Source organism: Carassius carassius, chromosome 45 (genome assembly GCF_963082965.1).
Source record: "Carassius carassius chromosome 45, fCarCar2.1, whole genome shotgun sequence".
NCBI lineage: Eukaryota > Metazoa > Chordata > Actinopteri > Cypriniformes > Cyprinidae > Carassius > Carassius carassius.
In genome coordinates, this window is record NC_081799.1 from 16,843,125 (window position 1) to 16,859,393 (window position 16,269).

Genomic DNA, 16,269 nt, shown 5'->3' on the forward strand with positions numbered 1-16,269 from the left:
GTCGTATTTACTGGAAAGACGGGATTGACCGACTGCTTCATGTAGAGACCAAATATTACAATTAAAGTGACTTCTAAAGTGCATCCAAAAGAATATTTAGATATTACATTTAAATATTCAGAAAGGTGTACAGTGTATATTTTACTTTCATTAAAATATTTCAGTAAAATTATAAATAATTGCCTATTACTAATTTATGAATGCATGGTTAACTTTTTTTCTGCAATCACTATAGGCTATATGTATTGAGACATTTTAAAATCTATATTTTGTAAAAATAATAAAAAATAAAGCTGAATTATAATCTAAACAATCTGTAATCTGTATAATCTGTATTTTCATATATTATATAAGTAGTATATATAAAATATAAGTATATATATAACATAAATAAGTAGGCTAATAAATATATAATGTTTAAAACGTGATAAACTATTTGTTCTCCACCACATGACTAAAATTGATACTGTGTGTGAGTGAAAGAGAGTGCTTTCTGCATTGAGGATATTCTGTAGTCTCAGACCTTCGTTTGGGTAAATCTTTACTGGATTGTCTGTTCTTAATCCTTATCCATCTTCAAGAATCAGCTTAAAACACATCTCTTCCAAATTTATATGACCCTCTAACTTTAACACTCACTATTCTTAAAAAAAAAAAGAATAATATTAAGCTTTCTAATCTTTTGTATTCTATCGGTTTTCTTTTATTATACAATTAACAAAGGTAAAAAAAGTCCTCTAACACTAGCTTGCTCTATTCTTTTTCTATTCTATCTGTTTTATTTTTTCTTTATTATATTATTTAAAAGCCTTTGTTACGTGTAAGCTGAGACTTGTTATAGCAGTTGTATATCATTGCTCTTTTGTTGTTTTTTATTGCTTCCATTGTCCTCCTACGCTGTTTGTGACGGATTGAGAGAGGATAGAGCTGACTCACCGACTTTGCAAAACACTAACAAAACACGTCCTAAGAGTCCAAAAGCATTCACTGCGCAATGAAGCCTGTTAGAATTAATAAATACAGTTAGAATGTCCTTATAATTTAAGCCATGAAAAAAAAATGTTTTACGTTTTTATATTCATTGAACATTAAGCAATTCTTGAGTATCAGCACATGTGCGCGAGCACAAATGTGCTATTAATTTGGTAGCTACAACAGTGCATATAGTAAGGGGCCGTTCACATATCGCGTCTTTTGTGCGCTCAAGCTCGTTATCTCCAATGTAAGCACGCGGTATGCGCGCTCATAATGGAAGCGACTCATCAATCAACCAATCAGCTTCATCCTTTCCCATAACAACGTTGAAAGCTCAGCCAAGATGTATGAATTTTGAAATAAATTTAGTAGCAGAGCTACTGCAAGCGTTTTTTAGTGCTGCAAATTCATTTATCCTTTGCTGAAATTTCCGCATCTTCATGGAGAGAGCAGGTCATGGTTGCTTAGCAACAGCAGACGCCTTAGGAGCGCAACTGCCCGAGCGCTTTGGAAAGAAGGAGAAAGCGACGCGTTTTCCACACGTTTTTAGGCGCGACATGTGAACGGCCCTTAACACGGTGTTTTGTTCCTTTAATTCATCAGATTTTCAACGAATCAAGTGAGCCAGTGATTCAACAGTCCATTCAAATGGACTCTTGTTTCCTTTCTAATAGAATCAGTCATTTTGAATGAAAAGTTTGGTTTGAACGATTCAATAAATACTTAAACCATGGTTTTGCTGTCACCTACTGGCGGTTTTATTGTCATCATTATTTATCCATGACAGGCCTAAACCAGACAAGGTGCCAGCACTAGCTTACTACCAGCCCAAAAAAAAACACATTTAGCTAAATATTTACCAAAATTCATCAATTTCAGGCCCCAGAAGGAAAAAAAAGCTTATAAATAACAGTTCGCTGTCGTTCGTGAGGAAAGTGATTCGTTCGCTGAGGAAAGTGAGTCGTTCGCTGTGTGAGGTGAGTGTACTGATGCACCGCCGGTCTATCAGTGGTAAACTCAGTGGCTACTGGCAATTGTATGGTGAATTCCAGCGACAAGTCGGTAACCTTTTTAAAATTTTAGGACCATTTATTTTGCGTATCCTGTGCACTTTTGTTATTGGCAGAGCAGTCGGTCAATCCCACCTTTCCAGTAAATCCGACTTGTGATTGGACTTTTCAGAGTTTCAGAGCAGAGCTGCGTGACAACGCTGCCACAATTCACGTGAGTCGCAAGCTCGCAACTGTGTGGGCGTATCTCCGCAAAGTGGGTGTTGTAAACTCAGCTCTGAAAAAATTGTCTGCAATAGGAGTGCAAATGTAATGTAATAAGTTTCGCCCTTTCGAACCTCAGTTTTCAGAGTTTCAAAACTTTTTTTCACCTATTGGCACACCAGTTTTCAGATCACTATTTACAAGGTTTAAAATCTTGAAAACAAACTATACACTGGGAGAACAGTGACAAATTCTAAACTCTGAAAAATTCTTTGCGCAACATCATAAAAAAAATGTTGCAGTTCTGAAGGAAATATCAAAAACAACATAATGTTTGCAGAGATATTTTTGTTTTTTTACATTTTGCAAGCTTGCAAATCTTATTTTTCGATCTTGCAAAACTTTTTTTTGTAAGATTTAGAGTTTTCGAACACTTTGTTTCAACCTTTCAGAACTTGATTTTCAGTTTTGAATCATGGCAGGATTTAAATCCCATAAAAACATTAAAAAACGAAGTATACCTAATGCACATTTCTTTGTTCTTCATTTTCTAGAACAAGAGTTTAAGAGCATTGCTGTATTTTTTATTTTTTTTTGTTATTAATTAACAGAAAGTACTCCGCCATCTTGCTCTGACGAAAGTGACTTGAACGCACATGCCGTCATAAGCACGACTTTCCACCTCGTGCGTACGATCTTCCCAGGAGGACTTGAACGCAGCATAAGACAAAATACCGACCGACCGTATTTTGTAAAGTCCGAATCTCGAACGAATGACTCAATTGAGTCGGCTCGTTATAGTTAATAAAACACATACAACTTTCAACAAACCGTAATATTTAAATCACAACCAGTTAGTCAAATATACACATTATCCGTTTTGACAGCGCGTTTTAAGCAGCAGTACTAAATATATTACTAGATATCTGCTGTTTACTACAGTTATATTCCTGATGTTTATTCATTAAAATGAATTTAAAAAATCGTTAAAGAATCGGAACACCTGGTATTCTCTTTCCTAGTCAGGACCAAACATTATGGATGGAAGTGTACGGAGGTAAAAACCGTTGTTTATTTTTACATTCTCCTTTTTTACTCATTGTGACTATATAAGTAACGTTACACACTGCTTTTTATGTCTAGCGTTACTTGTTTTTTCCTACTGTTTTTCTCACCTTAGGCTTGCGAGTCTCAGGTGGGAGTAATTCACATTCCTTGTTTTTCTTCTTTCATTATTTACCCTCTAACGTTACTTGCTTTATCTAACTCCCGGTCCCTTTCACCACACTTGTGTTTTCTTTATTCCTCTTTCCTACTCCGCCTTCGCCCCCTTTCTCCTCCTCAGCATCCAGTGTTGCCCTGGAAGAGGTTATTTCATGCCCCTCAGTGGCGGTTCAGCCAGGTAGAATTAGCTGCTGGCTGCCTGCGCGTCTGTTGTAACCGTAGAAACCAAAGATTTCTACGGAAAGGTCACGGAATACTCCCGCCTTGTCTTTGTTGATGAAAATGTAAGGCCTGATTTCTGAATAAACTAAGTAACGACGTAACTAGCTAGCTAACTAATGACTTTAGAACTTTTAAACAAACTTTCTAAAACATTAATCCTATGAATTACATTATTATGCAAATTAGATGAAATATACTAAATAGTGAAGTGAAAGTGACATTCAGCCAAGTATGGTGACCCATATTCAGAATTTGTGCTCTGCATTTAACCCATCCGAAGTGCACACACACAGAGCAGTGAACACACACACACACTAAGAACACACACCCAGAGCAGTGGGCAGCCATTTATGCTGCGGCGCCCGGGGAGCAGTTGGGGGTTCGGTGCCTTGCTCAAGGGCACCTAAGTCGTGGTATTGAGGGTGGAGAGAGAACTGTACATGCAATCCCCCCACCCACAATTCCTGCCGGCCCGAGACTCGAACTCACAACCCTTTGATTGTGAGTTCAATTCGCTAACCACTAGGCCACGACTTCCCAATAAAATAAAACCATTAAAAGTTGCAACTTAAATTAAAATTAAGGTATGAAATAAAATACAGAAACAAAAACAAACAATTTCAAATTAAGTTGTTTTTCATTTAGTTTAACATGATTAAACGTGTTTAAATGAAATAAAATCAATAAAAACTAGCCTATATACATTACAATAAATGACAACAAAGTTAGTAAAACGTGTGTGTGTGTGTGTGTATATGTGTGTGTGTGTGTATGTGTATTATTTTACGAAAAATATAAACTTTTATATATAATACACACAACCACACCCCATGATTCATACTAGGGCAAACCCATATAGTTCAGCAAATGTATTTTATTTATACAAAACAACAAGGACTACCAAAAAGTTAGTCAAAGGAACATAACTTAGATTTTTTTGAATGAAATACATTTCCTCATGATCTCCAAAACACTCCTTAAAAAAAAGACAAGTACAATCGTTCACAACAGTCGTCAAAAGACAAACTCTCTTGGCTTTGAAAAGAAAGGGGGAAAAAAGACCACATTCTCTTGTGACTGCAACGTTGGGGATCCACAGACGGAGACGAGACGGACAGACAGAAGCGTCCTCGGCTCAGTTAGGTCATGAGGCTGGCTGTCTAGCTGGCTGGTCAAACAACACATATTGTGCTTTCTATTTTTTTTTTTTTTTTTTTGTGTGTGTGTTTTTGTTTGTTGTTGTTCTCCAGCACAACGCGAGTGCAATATTATAATGCTTTGAAATGCTGCTGTATACATTTCTACAAGAGGTTGGCACATTCAGACATTAACTTATCTATAATATCGGAGCTTATAACATGATTTCATTTCTTCTTTCATGTATAAATACAATATACTCTTCTTTCCTGGCATCTGGACCCCATGTAAAAAGCTTCAACGGATGATTATTTACAGTGACAGCGTGATGAAAAATGCCCCCATGAAGGCCATAAATAACTAACAATAATAATTCATAATATAATCAAAAGTCCCAGATTCACGCTCTGAAATCTGTACACTCATCCACTTCTCTTAGGTTCTTCTCTTCAGCTTCCGAACGAAAACGGAGGGATGTCTAAGTAAAACTTCCTGCGTCTCACAGCCTTCCCTTATCTCATCTCCTGGAAGAGAAGCAAAGGAGAAAAAATTGAATTAGAAAAGATAATCTTTTATTTAAAGTTGACAGAATAATATGTTTGATGCAAATACTGGCATTTAAAAGTAGCTTAGACCAGTTTGGACCATATAGATTGTTTTATATGGAAAATGCTGGTCATTATAGCAGCTTTACCACAGTAAATGTGGTCAAAATATACCCTCATTGGTAGCTAATGGTTTTAACTGGTCATTTAAAATGGTCAACCAGCTTATCTGGTCTATTAAGTTCACAATTGTGGCCTCTCTCAGGACAAAAGAAAGCCTTTTTTGGTTTGGTATGTTTACAGATGACTTAATGCAACAGGGATTTCATCATGTGACGTGACGAGATCTGAGAATGCAGAATAAAGGCGATCTCAGGGGCAGACCCCTTCTTTCTTCTCTGTGTCAAGCACCTATTCACGCTCTCTGTTCGACTGGAATGATAACGTTAACCACCATGACAGTACGGGGTAACCCGAAACTCTCTCCCCAGGGAACGTATCGCCCTCTTTTATTTGGCCAGTCTTTTATGTTCCAGAGGGGGTAACCTGAGAGAGGGTCACACATCTGAAGAGACTCTTCAGCCCATACGGAGTGACCTAAGATATGCATAACCCAGTTCCCATCACACAACTATTCAAGTCAGTAGGGAGATACTGTAAAAAAAATAAAAAATACCATTATGGTATAATAATCAGTGAATAAAAAGATTATTGCTTATTTTGTACAAACATTTACTCTTTGGTGAATACAACACATTTAGTAAGTAAGAATATGACAACATTTTCTAAGTATGTCTACTTTTGTATTTGAGACCTGAAAAACTTGGTTATAAATAATCGTGCAAGTGTTTGATATGAGAAAAATCACTTTACAGACAGATCACTCTTGTTATAAGTTCTCCAAGCAGTGGGGAATGTACTTCAGAGGAAGTGTCTGATTGCTGGCTACAAGTCCTGTGCCTCTACACAACACTTACACTATGTGCTGAACAGCCAGATGGACTCATCCACACTTCTCAATTCTGTCTCACCAACAAATGTGTGTTAAGAAAAGATAAACTAACGTACGTGTTTGCGAGGCCATGTCTGACTAAGCTTGGCTAATGTTTGAGATTTAGGATTAGGGTTAAGATTTGGGAGGACGAGGATTAATCTTGAAAGCATGCACTTAAAACCACTATCTTAATCAGTATTATTTTTGTCTTGAATTACTTTAAAAATATCTAAGCATCCTAAAACAATATGGATTTATTTGAGAGAAAAAAATTGTGCAAGATATTTTCTTGTTTTAAGCATTAAAAAAGACAGCTGAACAATTTGCCTGTTAAGAAAACAAGTCTTAATGTAATGTGTCATTTTTATAAATTAATATTTTGTATAAATGAATTAAGATAAATAATTTTAATGCATATTTAATTGTAAATATTACTCTTGTATGCTGTTGTTTTTAGTGACTGATAAAGTAAATTATTTTCTACAGTGTGAGAAAAGTTACTGATGATGGTCTTACATCATTTTTCTTCCTGCCCGTTTCGTGCCCCCGTGATCCTGTTGACCCCCGTGATGATGAACTTCCTGTTGTGGAACAATTGTTGGGCATCTGACCCCGAGACAGGAAGTTGGGCTTGTTGTAAGGAATTAAATCGTCTTCTGCTGTGCGCAACATAAACAATACCAAAATTTTAGGGTTCACAAGTGTATTGATACCGAATAGAACTTTTATTAACTTTAAAATAAAAAGCCAGTCTATTTAACCCTATATATACTTACATATACACACATATACATAAAAAAAAACATGTATGCTTGTGCCTTTAAGAGACAAAATGTTTTTACAGTATTTAAGTTATTTTATCAGGTGTCAGCTCTAACCGTCTATTCGTCTATGAGAGGAGTTCTTCCGGTTGGGTGTGCTCTGTTCTCTCCTCTCCATGGAGGAATGGGAGCTGCCCACTCTCTCAAGGGATGTCTGCCCACATTCAAATCCCCCTACTTGAGCACAGTCGACCTCATCTTCAGGAGGCGGCTCTGGTGGAGGGGGAAGATCTGCAGAGATGTGATCAGCATGTTAAGTATGCGGGAGCAGGATAAATGATAAACTAACTTCATTCTAGAAAAGGCCTGGTCAGTAACTCACCGCCTTGCAGTATATCTCTTCGGTATTGACCGCTCTTGGAGGCTTTCTTCTTCACCTTGGACTTCTGCCCAGGCGGTGTGTGGTCTGCATAGGGCCTCACTCGACCTGAAAATGGGGGTGGTGAGAAGGATGTAGAACATTTCTAATTAAATATTGCTGTGATCATGAAAGTTGGATTTTACTTGAGCAGCCAAACTTCTGTGGCACGTTTATATAGAAATGGAAACACACCTGGTGTGGCGTTGCTGATGTTCTCTACACTTTGGGCAGCTCCTTGGCTCAGATCCCGCTTGTGTGCTGAGCGGTGTGGCACAGTGTTGTCAGGGCACTCCTGATTGGCCGCCAGGTTTGGGTTGGACTGGGTTAGAGGGGGGCTTGGTGCTCGCGGCACAGGCACAGGTCCGCATGGCAACCGGCTTTCCACAAAAAAAAAGAAAATGTTTGGCCAATTAAAACAAAGTTGGACAGCATGAAATTTGCTAAATATTTATTAACTGAAATGCGCCCCATTCAATAGATCTCTTTGTTTTAACCCAGATCTGCAGCCAATAAGGCACACAAAACACTATTATATGAACTCATTTTAAATTGAAAACACAGTAGGCCAAGATCAGCACTTTGTAAAAGTAAATGATCTTTCTATACTTGGCGCAACTGCAATCTAGCAGAAAGCTTAATGAGAGTCTCAAAATTTGCTCTGTGCCATGATAATCTACAAATACGGACCTGCAGAGGAATAAATTATTCATATAACAAGTTTTCTCCACAGGAACAAATAATAACACTGTAAAAATTCTCCTAAGAGAATGAAAACAAATAAACTATTCTATTAATTCAGGAGAGCAGTTTCCTGAAAGATGAAGGATGGCTCACATTAAGTATTTTTAAGCGAACGTCGCCTCGAGATTAGAGTAAATGTTGTTTATGCTGCATCTTATCAAATAAAGTTTATAGCAAGCAAATCTTGTTGACAAATGCCCATCTCAAACTGTCAAAAAAGCGGAAAATAAAAGAGAAATAAACTCTGAAATGCTGACTTGACAATAAAAAACTAATGCATGCAATAATTGTGAAATATTACTTGAAGTTTTACGTGTCTCACCGTGCTATCTGTGGCTGTTCGAGCTGGTGCAAACGTGGTATGTCGTGGCAGTGGCCATCGTCTCTGGGAGATGGGGTTAAGGTGGCGGTGGACTGGTGGCTGTAGGATGTGGTGGGGGAAGAAGCCTCTCCTCTAGGAGGAGGAACGGGACTGTCCTCCATCACGCCATCCATGAGGTAAGTCCTATCCGGGAGAGGAGGACACCACTCTTCTTCATCGGACCTGAGTGAGAAGAAAGGTTTCAATAATATTTACAGCTAGATGACTTTAGAATCTTTCTAAATGATGATAAACATATTGAAAACACGTCAAATTTGACAGAGCACATATTCTACCCACCACTTATCTATTATTATAAATATAACATCCACTTTTCTTATCACTTGTTTGCCCTCCTCACTTAAAGTGGGAGAATAAGTGACTTTATTTCTGCTCTATGACTATATTCCCTCATTTTTAGCAAAGGGTTAAGTAACTCCAGCACCTCTGTGCTAAATCAATCATGGCACACTCATTATGATTGCCTGCTGCAGTAATCACCGGGTCAATGCAACCGGTGGCATATTGATTCCTACTGCTGTTGTGTCAAAAGAGTCAGCCTGGCCTCCAGATAACATTATGCATGATCTTTTAGACCTCGCAGGAACAATCCATGCAAGAGCGATGGAAAAGAAGTTAAATGCAGTGGCATTTTGAGTGACACTGACTGGATGTTATGCCTTGGGCACTTTGAGGGCAAACCGCTGAGCTGAATGACACCTACACACGGCACGCTCTTGGTTTATGTGGCTGCTTGATATTTTTGTTGAGTTCTCGGGCCTTGCAGAGTTGAAGGGTGAGTTATAAAAATTATAATCATATTGCAGCAACAGAGCTGATGCTCTTGCCTTTGGGCTGCCACAAAGGTTAACCTTATGATTCATTAGCTCATCACACTTTTGAGGACTAGTCATGAAAATCCAGTCTGGTTGTGAGTATTGCATTGCATGCTTGTGCCCTGAATGACGACTGATGCTCGGAGGAAGGAACTTGAGAAGGGTTGTACCTGTCACTGGCTAATGTGGTTACTGCGGGAGGCTATGTCAAGGTTATCGGATTCACGGATCTCCACTGTGAGCCAAGGCTGGTTAACCGCTGCGACTAATGTGACTCGTCCTTGTTAGTGCCTCTTACGGGCAGCCATTGGGCTGAAGTGGCGGCAGAAAGCAATAAGAGTGTTTCTACCCGTCAGCGCCCGCGGCCGGGGCATTCTGTGGCTACTGCTGACCGTGCGCTTCTCTAACAAGGAACTAATGCGATACAGACCAGCAAAAGAAAACATAATTCAGTCAGGCCATCATGAGGAAACAGGCCAGATTCAAGGATAGAATATCGCTAACTTTGTTAGCCCCTATATACAGCCTTGTCAACGGCAATCAAACCACTCTGGCCCTGAGAATTCTGAGACTGTTCCTGGAACAATCAGCAAAACCTTAAACTTTAAGTAAGGCCATGTTCCCAGCTAGCCAGCAAATTGGTAAAAGATGTCGTCTTGAAGACATGGAAATGAAGTTAAAAACTAAAATGAATTGTGTGTGTGAACTTGGGGAGAGACTTGAGGTTTGTTTTGTCTGCCAAAGTCCTGATTGAGAAACTTTTTGGGCAGCTATTAACTGACCTACTTAACTGGCTTAAAGTTTTTCTCAAGATAAAATAACATGTCAAATTGTGGCTTTTTAGTTTAAATAATGCTAACATTATTTTTCAGGCTGGTTCAGCTGACACAGCAATGAGTTAAATCTACAGCCATCCAGTGAACGTTACCCCATGTCCTGGATTAGTTCATTATCATCTTCCTCTTCACACTCGTCCAGATCTCCAGAGAGAGGTGGCGGCGGCAACGCATCCATCCAATTGAGAGATGGCGTTTTCACTGGCTTCCCAATCAACTTCTGCTTTGGTTGTTTTACTGTAAGAAAAAGCAAGCAATTTTGTGAATAACAAAGCACCTTTTTTCTTTTCTTTTTTGTTAACTAAAGTTACAATTAAATGAAAAAATAAAACTTTAAATACATTTTAGGAAACTTAAACTAAAATAAAATGTAAAGAGAAATAGAAACATTCACATGGCAGCTAACTGAAATAAGTTTAAACACTAAAATGACAAAAAATATAAAACTAAAGCTAAATATAAGTTTTAAAAAGTCTAATAAAAATGACAAAAGAACATCAAATGACTAAATTTTAAAATGAAAACTGAAAATGTAAAAATCTAAGCACTGTAATAGTACTATAATAATATAAAAAAAATACTTAAGTAACATAGCCAAGCACAACATTCGTATTAGCACTGAAGGGAACAGATAAGACTGGAAAGATACCGTTATCAGTCTTGGAGCGGTCTGGCTGGGCATATTGAGCATTGGAGGTTCCAGGCTGAGTCATCCAGTGGCTGCCATCTTGTTCAGGGCTGCAGGGCGCCTGGTTGGTGAAAGGCATGATGGGAGTGCTGGCGTAGGGTGTGGTATGTTGAGAGAACTGAGCAGAGAAACTGCGCAGGTCCTCGCTGGTGGGATCAATGGTGCTGTAGATGGGGCCTTCATTGGAGTCTGTGCTGTACTTCTCGTTTTGGTTAAGGTAATTAGAGATTCCCGCCTCTGAGGAAGTGATGGTAAATTAATTAAGGTTTAATTAATGAGACTCTGTGCTGTGGAAACTTAGTGTTAAATTAATTTAACAGTACAGCCGGTGGTGTTGCTCTATATCAGCAAGTCTTACCATTATAGTATCTCTCCGGGGTGTCATGTTTAGATGTACAGCAGTTCACCGAGTCTTTCCCATTGTGCACTAGATTGGTAGTTGGCCAAGAATCAGCCAGCCACGGGTAATTTCCTATGTTAGCACCCATCATACCAGGCCTACATATCCAGACATATCAATAAATATAGAATGAACTAAAGTCACTGTATTTACACTCTGAATAAATGCTTAAGGAGCTAAAAGAACCATTTACCTTCCATTAAGTCCGGAACTTTCTCCATGTGGGAAACCAACTGTAGAGAGATGAAAGAACGTGTCGTGATTGTTAACTAAAACTCAGACTATTACAAATAATTTCCATTAACTAAAAAACAAAAAAGCTGAAACAAAAAAGATAAAAGATGCCTTGGCACCTAACTGAAATAAAACAAGTTTTCATACTAAAATTACTAAAATTAAATAGTATATAAATACTAAAATAACACAGCTACATCATCATTTAATGTCAAATGTCATTTTGTGTGATATGTGCGTGCATACCTGCAGGTGTGTATGCAAATGATGCTGTGTAATGGCTGAGCTCTTTTCTCTTCTTCCGTCTGCAGTAGATCCACACACTGAATCCCATAAGGATTACCCAGCATGCCCCGCCAATGCCTGCGATGAAGGCAGGCTGCTTCACTACGTCTGTGATCTGCTCAGCCAGACTTACATTCTCGTCAGATTCGCTGCCTCCACCTGTGACTGTAGGCTGCTCTGCGGGCAATTCTGAACAGGAGAGAGAGAACGGAAAGAGATCAAAGAAAGATCAAAGTGTTACTCAGACAGAATGTCTTAATAGGACTCAGCTTATTGGAAAGAATTAAGCAATTTAGTCTCATAGCGGGACTTTAAAAAGCAATCAAAGAGAATTTACACAATTCTTTAGTACTTCAACTCCACAAGCCCATCACTCTACTCTTTAATTCTTTCAGTTTAATAGTCACGGCTGGTTTTTCAGTGAGTACTCACTGATAAGCACAGATACGGGCTGGCTGTGTGTCCCCACTCCTGCGCTGGTCACTGCGGCCACCTCCACCTGGTACAACACGCCGGGTAAAAGCCCCTTTAATAAAGTTGTCAGCACGCTTCCATCCACTGTCTGATTGATGTGGTAGCGCGTCTGAGAGTCGTTACCCAGACACCAAACCTGAAAAGAGATTCGATCTGAAATTAAAAATACTTAAGTGCCCTAACCTGGTCCTTGACCTGTAAGACTCACATCTACAGAAGACACCAAGAAAGACACTAGCAGGAAAAGTTCGAGAGGGCTCTCTTGCCTCCCCTGAGCCCATTGAGTTTTAACAAAATCCCACGCAGTGAGTTTGCTGGGGTGTCATTGAGAATTAATGGGGGAAAGTCATGTGAGAGGAAACAAAGCCTCCATCGCAATATGAATGATTATGTTTGGCTGTGATTGGTTGATGCTATAAATCCCACCTCTGATAGTGTAAGTAATGTTTATTAAATCAAGAAAATGTGAGTGGGACATAAATTTACACTTGATAAAAAATGTTGAGGACTTTAAATTTGAAAAACAAATGAAAAAATCAACAAAAATTAACTATTAAATATATATATATATATATATATATATATATATATATATATATATATATATATATATATATATATATATATATATATATATATATATATATATATAACATTAATAATCAAATCAAATAATATGCTGAATGTATTGTGACATATCATTATCAGCATTTTTACTTTCACAAGTTACTTTTTGCAATGCGTCTGGTTGGGATATACTAAGTTTGTTTTGTTGAATGACTTTTGCTATCTAAAAAATACCTTATACTCTTGAATGACTCCATTTTGCATCTCAGTGGGAGGAGGCTGCCATGATACACTGATGCTTGAGCTGTTGCTGAGCTTGACTGTTGCCACGGTTACAGCACGAGGGGGGGCACTGGGAACTGGAAGAGAATTCAATTAAAATAACATTTTGAAAAGTGAGTGTCCTTAATAGTAAATCTACGTTAGCCCTCTCCATAATTTTATTTGCTTGAATGAAGCGATTCATCTTCATATTATGTACAACAGAATAGAATTGAGTCGGGCTGGGCTGAATGAACCCGAATTGAATTGATTAGAACGAAATTAAATTGAAGTGCATCAAATGGAAACTGAAAGAGCTGCAGATATCTTACCCTCTTCTGGCGTGCGAAACGTCAGCAGGCGGCTGTCCATGCCCTGGAACTCGTTAAAGTAGGGTCGTATTTTAATCTCGTACTCCGTGCCTCTGAGCAGGTTAGCGATGACAGCGCTACGCTCTGTTGCAGCTTTCACTTCCTGCTGGGACCAGGAGCCGCCGACAGGACGATAAAGCAAACGATAACCCTGGATGTACTGAGACTGACGATCGACCTGACAGATGGAAAGAGGGAGACCGAGACAGAAAAATGAGATAAAGTGAGGCGGCAGGAGAGTCATAAGGCCGGCGAGGGGCTGATTTGGAGGGCAGATATTAGCAGCACTCACGTTCCAGCTGATCTTCACGCTGGATGCTGTCAACAGTGCTGGTTCGTGAAGCTGCACAGCCATCTCTCCCAGCTCCCTCTGCACCTGCCGATGGTCCACACCTTGACCTGTAGGACTGACATCTGCAAAAGACAACAAGAAACACCTCAAATGAACATCTTTAAATCGTGTGTCTATATGAACATATACATATACACACACACTATTTATTAAACCTACTTATTTATTTTTTACATTGTAAAATGCTTATATATCATTGTTTTTTACTTGATTTTATTTTATTGAAATTAAATAAAAAATACAAATATAGACACAAAATAGAAATACAAATATTTTTTCTGCTTTTGGTGCAAAAAATGCTTCATGATTAGATGCTATCCACATTGAAAGGAACTGATTAATATATAATCTGTAAAAACAAGCACTTTTATTTTGCTCTTCACATATAATTTGTTTGTGTACTTCAATAACAGTTATACAACATATAATCTGTATTACACGTTCACAGATTTTTGAAGAGCTCATAAAATTGTTTGGTCTCCAGCGTACAGACCTTGAGTGCGCACAGGCTCTGAGATGGGGCTGGGGTCACTCAAGCCGTAAGCATTGACCGCCCGCACAATGAACAGGTAAACTGTATTCGGAGACAGTCCAGTAACCGTGTGCTTCTCCAGTTTCACAAAATCTGCCACCGTCTGCCATGTACTTCCCGCTGATTGGCTGAAAAAATGGACAAAAAGATTATAGAGATTATATTACTACATTAATTATTCATCACATTTACAGAAACATTAATTCCATACGTGTTTATGCTCTACAATATAAAAACTAGCAGATTAATGAAGCTCAATCGGAATAAAACATCAATACACAAATGTTTTGTCCTACATTTGTCCTTAAGCTGTTGCACACCATTAGAGACAGGAGGGTTTAACAACAAAGTCAGTGTCATAGATGTTTATCTGCACTCTTTTGACTGTCATTACATGTGTCTGTTTAATGACCCAGCTCTTCTGTGATGCTATTCTTGTAGCCTTTGGCTTGACAGTGCTTGGCGTGACTAGAAAAAGATCTCTGCGGTGATAGATTTATTTATGGCACAGACTAGGCTAGTCATAATGCAACAATCACCTTGGATACTGAAATGAGATTTTATTAAACAGACTGAAAACATTGACGGATTATGTACAGGGATACAGAATTTAAGAACACCGATTTTTTTTTAACATCCAGATCACACCTAAGCATGATATGAACTTGACTTAATGAGAACCAAGAGAGCTACTTAGATGTGGCATACAGGTGGGCAAGATTCATGAAAACATGCATCCCCATCTAATAAACAATGACATCTGTCTGTGCCAAAAGGCTTTGGGATATTCCTCTTCACTTGTCTGTGGTTAACCATCATCCTTGTTTAGAGCAACAGTCACGTGTGGTGTGTTCAAGGTTTATTTTTCCCCGGTGGCAACTCCTGCAGCAGACACAAAGCCAATAAAAGCTCGACCTGCACAATTAGGCCAAGCCATAAATGCTGGGAACCTCATAAATATTCCTTCAGCAGCCCACCGATAGGAACGATAAATCCAAGGTCACTTTGCTATCAGCTGGGATGGAAGAAACAGGGAAAGGCTGAGGCACAGACAATTCCCTTTTCTTCAGCCAGACCGTGACTGGGCTCTTATAAACACCTGCATAAACATGCATATATTCCAAAAGTGGACCGCAACATTAACCTTTTTCCCCCTGTATCGAGGTGTCAACAGCCTAAAACCTCCTCACCCTCAATCTCAGTTCTTCTCCACCTCCCTTTCCCAGCTCTCTGTACTTGTTCCACAGCACCTCAGGGAAAGAAAACTGTATAGCAAACACCCCTTTAAGCACCACAGCACTCGATAAAGAATCAATTTTAAGGATGTGGGGCCATGCTAACTGTTACCCAGGAGGGCAAGGGAGAGGACAGAGATATAGGGTGTGTATATGAGGTAGAGAAAAATGAAAATGTGTGTGTGGCTCTCTACATTTCCGTTGCTGTATACCCCGTTTGCTGTCTGCCCTCCCTCTAAGGACTGCAGGACCTTGGTTCTGTAATTAGAGGTAGCCCAATTTCAGCCAGCCTACAATAGCTTAAAGAAGTGTCAGTGTGGATTACATTTGAATTCATTAGCATGTCATACTGAGACCCTCAGCTATCAGAGTGAGAATATTTCTCAAGCTATGCTTCTATGAACAAACCTTTCGAAGACTGAACAAAACTTAAAACAAGCGATTTTTGTTGTTTTGACAACTTTTTTCACAAAAAAAGTGCAAGGATTTTCTTTTTTTTTTTTGGTTGCCCTGGACACCAAATATGATGATCCCTGTATGAGGGGATCTCTTTTAGAAAATAAAAAGTTGTTTTTTTTATGTATTACAAACCCATTTATACTG

The 16,269-nt window shown here is 38.7% G+C and overlaps 1 protein-coding gene across 7 annotated transcripts in view; it reads right to left on the bottom strand.

The window, feature by feature from the left end:
• Positions 1-4,859: 4,859 nt before the first annotated feature.
• The window catches only part of LOC132127794 (roundabout homolog 2-like), a 135,824-nt gene continuing 124,414 nt past the window's right edge, over positions 4,860-16,269 (bottom strand). For 5 of the 7 annotated variants that reach the window (XM_059539901.1, XM_059539904.1, XM_059539900.1 and 2 more), the window contains 16 exons: positions 14,393-14,559; positions 13,840-13,961; positions 13,509-13,725; positions 13,150-13,274; positions 12,307-12,484; positions 11,836-12,063; positions 11,549-11,588; positions 11,314-11,453; positions 10,917-11,192; positions 10,360-10,504; positions 8,557-8,778; positions 7,686-7,870; positions 7,455-7,559; positions 7,190-7,363; positions 6,828-6,970; positions 4,860-5,296 (listed from right to left, as the gene is read on the bottom strand). In XM_059539901.1, the coding sequence (XP_059395884.1) occupies positions 5,285-5,296; positions 6,828-6,970; positions 7,190-7,363; positions 7,455-7,559; positions 7,686-7,870; positions 8,557-8,778; positions 10,360-10,504; positions 10,917-11,192; positions 11,314-11,453; positions 11,549-11,588; positions 11,836-12,063; positions 12,307-12,484; positions 13,150-13,274; positions 13,509-13,725; positions 13,840-13,961; positions 14,393-14,559 (2,479 nt within the window). In that variant the 3' untranslated portion in view covers positions 4,860-5,284. The remainder of the gene's footprint in view (positions 5,297-6,827; positions 6,971-7,189; positions 7,364-7,454; positions 7,560-7,685; positions 7,871-8,556; positions 8,779-10,359; positions 10,505-10,916; positions 11,193-11,313; positions 11,454-11,548; positions 11,589-11,835; positions 12,064-12,306; positions 12,485-13,149; positions 13,275-13,508; positions 13,726-13,839; positions 13,962-14,392; positions 14,560-16,269) is intronic. The other 2 variants (XM_059539903.1, XM_059539905.1) reach the window with 1 other exon arrangement.